This window comes from Homalodisca vitripennis, chromosome 6, assembly GCF_021130785.1.
Source record: "Homalodisca vitripennis isolate AUS2020 chromosome 6, UT_GWSS_2.1, whole genome shotgun sequence".
NCBI lineage: Eukaryota > Metazoa > Arthropoda > Insecta > Hemiptera > Cicadellidae > Homalodisca > Homalodisca vitripennis.
This window is the reverse complement of record NC_060212.1, coordinates 99,773,202-99,779,201: the sequence shown is the minus strand read 5'-3', so window position 1 is coordinate 99,779,201 and position 6,000 is coordinate 99,773,202. Positions and strand designations below refer to the sequence as shown.

General features: G+C 30.6%; 1 protein-coding gene across 3 annotated transcripts in view; it reads right to left on the bottom strand.

Moving 5' to 3' along the window:
* Positions 1-560: 560 nt before the first annotated feature.
* Positions 561-6,000, bottom strand: part of LOC124364643 (laminin subunit alpha-1) — a 180,843-nt gene continuing 175,403 nt past the window's right edge. For 2 of the 3 annotated variants that reach the window (XM_046820269.1, XM_046820271.1), the window contains one exon: positions 561-2,815. In XM_046820269.1, the coding sequence (XP_046676225.1) occupies positions 2,649-2,815 (167 nt within the window). In that variant the 3' untranslated portion in view covers positions 561-2,648. The remainder of the gene's footprint in view (positions 2,816-6,000) is intronic. The other variant, XM_046820270.1, reaches the window with a different exon arrangement.

Genomic DNA, 6,000 nt, shown 5'->3' with positions numbered 1-6,000 from the left:
TCTCATGACAAAACGTCAAACATGTCTAGGATTTATTGTGGTCTACAAGCACATATTCTTTAAGTCAGTCCACTTGCATCATATTTCCCTTGTGCAGCCTATTCTATAAACTTAGTTGGTATTCACGTAGTAAATTCTTGTCTTGAGGCAGTACAGTTTTTTAATCACCTTCAAGAGTTGTAGAATTTTGTTGTAGCTCAACATATAGATGGACAGTATTAGATAAATACAAAGACACAAAATTTAAAACAAAAAGCGGTTTCCACGACAACGTGGTCTGCTAGGAATGATGCTGTGAGAGCTTTACAAGAATTAATTGTAATTTAAATTTTGGTACCAGACAGGATACTCTTTAGCATGCTACTGGTAGGTCTATAGACTGTTTACACTATTGCATGTTATGGGGTTTAATAAAATAACACATTTTACAAAATATCATTTTAATATTAAATTAATTAGTCTTTATTCAGTATATACAAATAAATACTATAAAAAGTGTACAGTAATAAATAATTTATATACATAAATAATTAATTCAAACACTATATTAATAGTTTTGTTATTTATAATAATGAACACTTCTATTTTTTTTAGTTTAAAAATATAGATATATTTTAAATTGTTTAGAATTATTTGTTTCACGATTACACAAAGTGTAGTAAGTTTTTATGGCAAGTTTGCATAGATGGCAAATAGTTATATTAATCATACATTTGACTAGATAATTTTCGAAATTTAAATATTCAATGTACTATCATTGTGTTATTGAAAGTATTTATATGAGTAAATTTCCTTATACTTACTTTCTGCAAGGAGAATAATTTTTTCTCAGTCTTAGCTCAATCAACAAGAACAAAACAAGCAATGATAATACAATTAAGAACATTTTTGTGTTAATGAATTAATTTTATATCAATAAAATAACTACATTGATTCTTGAAATTTATGAAAAACTATTTAAATATAATATAAACACAATATAGGCTGAGTTATTGTCCTAAACTGGGATAATATATTTATATACAACAGGTAGCATTTTTTAAATATTCAACTTTAATTATGAAATTTCCTTATACCTGCAGTCTTTATATTGATGCTATAATAATAATATTTAAGTACTTCTATTGAACCCTCTTTTATTGTGACAATAAGCTATCCTATCATAATATAGTTTATTAGTAATTTATTAAAAAATTAACATTTATGAGCTTTGTGTCCTAGAATTAACAAAATACAAAAAAGTTTAACCAAAGTATATTAATACATTTTCTATGTATCTTATAATTTTATAATTTTGAAATCAAGAATGAAGTCATTTATAATGAAAATATTTTATCGTTGTTACTTCATAAAGAGTCAGTGGTGATGAAACTTTATGGTCAGAATAATGTATATTTACATGTTTAAATAAATATTAGTTTCTCATGGTCAACCATGAAATATTATATACAATCATTCACAATTTCTCTACTACACTTTGTACAAATTACCACAATGTTAAAGCACATTTAAAACATTTACTTAAACACTTAACACATTTCCTATAATAAAATACTACCTGGATCTTTCAACATTCGGTTCTATGTACAACTTATCAGTCCATTATATATTCATTACACTAAGTTTGTTTTTAATCATTTTGGTGAAATTTAATCTTCAAAACTTGTACAATGTAATGTTTGACGTTATCCTAATCATTCACTGCAGGATTTTTCTATGATTTAGTGCTCCTACCATTTCTGGGAATGTAAGCATTGAGTTCATCAAGTAAAGAATGGCACATAGCCAACTACAGTTACAGTTATTGTTCAGTAACAATTCTTTACTCAAAATCTGTCCAAATTTTAAAAGTTGTCGCTTATTGAACTCCCCATTGATATTACTGATCCAAATAAAACAAAATAGTTTAATTCAAGGAGATGTAGATTACATTTTTTTTATATTTGCACATTTTTTATTAAATTCTAACCAATATAGAAGCTTATTTTCCTGTAAATTACAATGTGCCTATAACTATACCTGCTCAAACAACAGGACATAACCAAGTGGGTTTGAGATTAAATTATTTTAGACTCTCAATATATAAAACTAACATTATTCAAAGGTTTGTGTCAAATTACAATGACAAATAGCGTTCAAAACTAACTGTAACCAAAATTTTGATCAAGATAATTTAATACATAAAAGTTTGAAAGTATTTATTACTGTCCTCAGCAAACATATTTCCTGCAGTGAATGTGGTTAGTGTATATAATTTTTCGTGACGTATTCTACTAGAATTTATGAATTGTTACTGTGACAAAAAATAATAATAAAAAATATATTTCATGCACTTAAAAAAATAAATTATTGTACTATATATCAGAAATTGTTTGTGGAAAGAAACAAGTTGGCACAACTTTCGAATGGAACTAGTAAGACCGTGTCACTTACTAACAAATTATCATTTAAACTAAAATAAAGTTGGCACATTGTGAATGGAAATAAATAAGAATGGAGGAATGATGAAGACAATGATACAGATCACTAGTGGCAGTAGAAAATACGGAGTCAACTGGTAAGCCATCAGCTCCAACTGATGGAGAAGGCTGTGGCAGTGAGTGACAGATCACAGAATACTAATGGCAGTGACGATGGCAAGGCTACAATCAACTGGGCAGTGGACAGGAACTGAGCAGGATGTTGTGTAGGGCGGCCATGGTGGTCCAGTCCCTGTGTTCCCCACTGATCTTCACATTGCGAATGCAGCCTTTGAAGTTTTCTCTTGACTGTAGAGTGCCGCTGGGTGCATGATCTGCAAACCAGAAATACTGCTCTAAAACAGTTTAAACATAAAGTCAGACATGTGCAAAACATGTACGTTTAACTAATTTTAAGTCATAAAATAATAGACATATGAATATTATTTTTGTACAAAATATACCAAGACATTAGTAAATGTTTTCTAACACAGCAAATGAGATAAAATATTAACCATCATGCTCAATATTTATGAAGAAAAACCACCACCAAAGTGCTGTTAAATTTACTACAGTCCAGTCTCTGTTTAATGCACGGAAGCACAATTATGTCCACAATTAAATCTCCTAAAATGCGGTACATTCGATGTTTAAATGCCCCAATATAACAACGATATTGGTCTGTAACTTGATACATCACATGTTTATGATTTGATGAAAGAACAAAAACCTCTATGTAATGAATATTCATTGTACAAAAACCATAAATAAGAAATGTTAACTTCTTAGTAATGAACTTCCACACTTCCAGCCCTAATTTTATGTATTTGTTTAAAATCTGTATCCACTATAATGACCCGAAAGTACATCTGTACATAACATGTTTCCCACTCCACTTCCTACACCTACAATAATTCAGTGGTAAGTCAGAGTTTTGTTGTAGACACAGTACCATTCACATTGTTTACTGATCCAATTTACAGTTTGAGACTTTTATAAATGTCTTAATGGCATTAACAGTCTGAATTTAATATCATAATTTCTATTTGTCATTTCCTCCTTGTTACTAGTACTACTAGTACTTTTCATATTTATGAAAAAGCTCTAAAATATTCATTTTTTACTTTATTGGCTTGATTCTTAGATTACTTTTAACTTTGATTGTGGGTTTGGTCTACTTCTTTTCTTTGGGCATGCATGATCAAGTAATCTTGTCACAGTGTTGTCATAACTGTTGATAAGCTTCTTCAGAATTATAAGCATTAAGCACAGCAGATTATATCATCTTCAAAACATGCATTGTCACAATTCAGAGCTAGACTATTGATATTAACATCACCCATTATCACCAAGGACTTTGATTCATCTTGCACACAGTTGAGTATATAAGACACTACTCCAATGGCTTGTTTTACTGGTCCACTAGGTGGTCGTTAGATACCAAACATGTAGAGAGAATTATTCTTCATGCTAAATCTTCCCAATGCAGGTTCACACACAAATTCCCTACAGCGGTCAGAAACATTAACTTGTTCTGCTATTAAGTCTGATGAGGAATCAATGTATACTGCAACTCCTCCCTGTCGAGGGTCTTCTCTAATATAGTTAGCTACCAGTAGCCATCAATTTTCATCAGTGCTAAGTTGTTAGGGTTTAAGCCATTTTCTGTCAAAATTATGATGGTGGGTTTTAGGGTACAAAGTAAGTAGTTTAGCCTTTCTAGCTTTTTTGATAGACCTTGAATTTTCTGGTTAAATATTATATTGACATTTTTTGTGAAAGTGGTCTGATGGAGATTTTTATATGTGGAGGTTTTAGTTTTTCTTTTTTACAGTGTGCTGGCATTTGAACTGTGAATTGAGGATGGTCTTGGTTTTGTATCAAGTTTTTTTTAGGAGTGTGTACCCTAAAAAAGGTATACTTCCATTATCTCCAGTTTCACTCTTCTTCATACCTTTTCCTTGCTCATTTATTGGAGGGTACTTTGTACAGTTGTTCAGTTTTTTTATCAAAGGAGGTTTGACTCTCTCCTCTTATGTCATCATAGAATGATATTTCATCCTGAGGTCCTGTACTTAAGTCTCCGTTGAGTTAAGCTGTGTTAAGTTGTGTAATCAAAGGAGGTTTGACTGTTTCCTCCTATGTCATCAATGGATGATGTTTTATCATGTGGTTCTGTAGTAAGAGTCAGATTCCTTATTCTACTATAGGAAGTTAGGTTGGCTCCTCTTCTGTAGTCTTGTGAAATATTTACCAGTCCTTCAATATTTTTATTGAAAAAATCATCATCAGTTTCATTATCAGCAAGCTTGTATGCTGTACGGGGGGGGGACTAATTTCTGAGTTTTCTTGGAGGGTGAAATATTTACAGATTTTGAGTCAGATATATTTGTGTTAACGTGGTCAGGCTGTGTGGAAACTGACTTAACCTTCAATCAGTCTATGATATGAAACCAGTCACTCCTACGGATTTTATTAACACTATCATAAGTGTCTGTTGGTTTATATTTGCTTATTTTGCTTGCTTTCTTTGCTGTTGGAACCACTATTGTTCCCTTAAAGCTGCTGTGAATCTCAAGTTCAATGGTAACTATGTTACAATTAGCTTTGTCCTGTAGTAGATTGGATGGCTGCTGTGTGTTTTCTTTTCCCATATCTGTTTTACATGCAAGTAGCTGAGCCAAGAGGCTATCATCAGAAGAGAAGTTGACACTATGATCTCTGAGTTTGATTGCAGAAATGGTGGACTCTAGAAGTGATATTTTTTTCTAAAATATCTCCATTTAGTATTATGATGTTTTCTTTCTCCCTTTGCAGTATTTGTATTTCACCTTCAGCATCAAGTTTGCTAATTTTCAATGCTTCATTCAAAGCTTTCACTTCATTTTTAAGTTTTTTTTTAGTGATTGATCTTGTAGCTTGAGCATATTTTCAGTTATTGCTGGGACTTTTCTATAATTCATCCCTGGTATTCTGAAATGTTGATTTAGCAAAATTCAGTTAACTGTCATAGTCAAGTAGAGTTTTGTCATTATTTCTTTCAGAATTTTGATTTTGTGTTTATAGTTCTTTATCTCTGTCTGTGATCATTTATTCATTTATTTATTTACAATGTATTGTGAAAGGGTTTCATTTCATTTTCAAATTCTTTTAGTCTGTCTTCTAATTCTGAGTGAGAAGTGCTATATTTAATTTTAAGATCATGAATTAAATTCTTTAGTAGACTATTTTTCATTTAGAATAGTCATAGATAGTTTAACTTAGGGAACTTGAGTTAAACTGGTAAGAAATGTGGTTGTTGGTTTTTCATCCTTTATCCATATAAAAACTTCACTTTTCATTGCACTCATTGTCACTTAGTGTTTGTCAGGTGGCCATTTTTCAATGGTTGTTTTACAATAATATTTGTTGAGTTTGCTTTATTATTGTTGTATGAATTGAACAGCATCATTTTAAAAAAACAATCTAAAATTCTATTCTTATGCACTAAAACAAAACATTAATTTCTATCTCTCTTACATAAATTTAATCATTATATTAA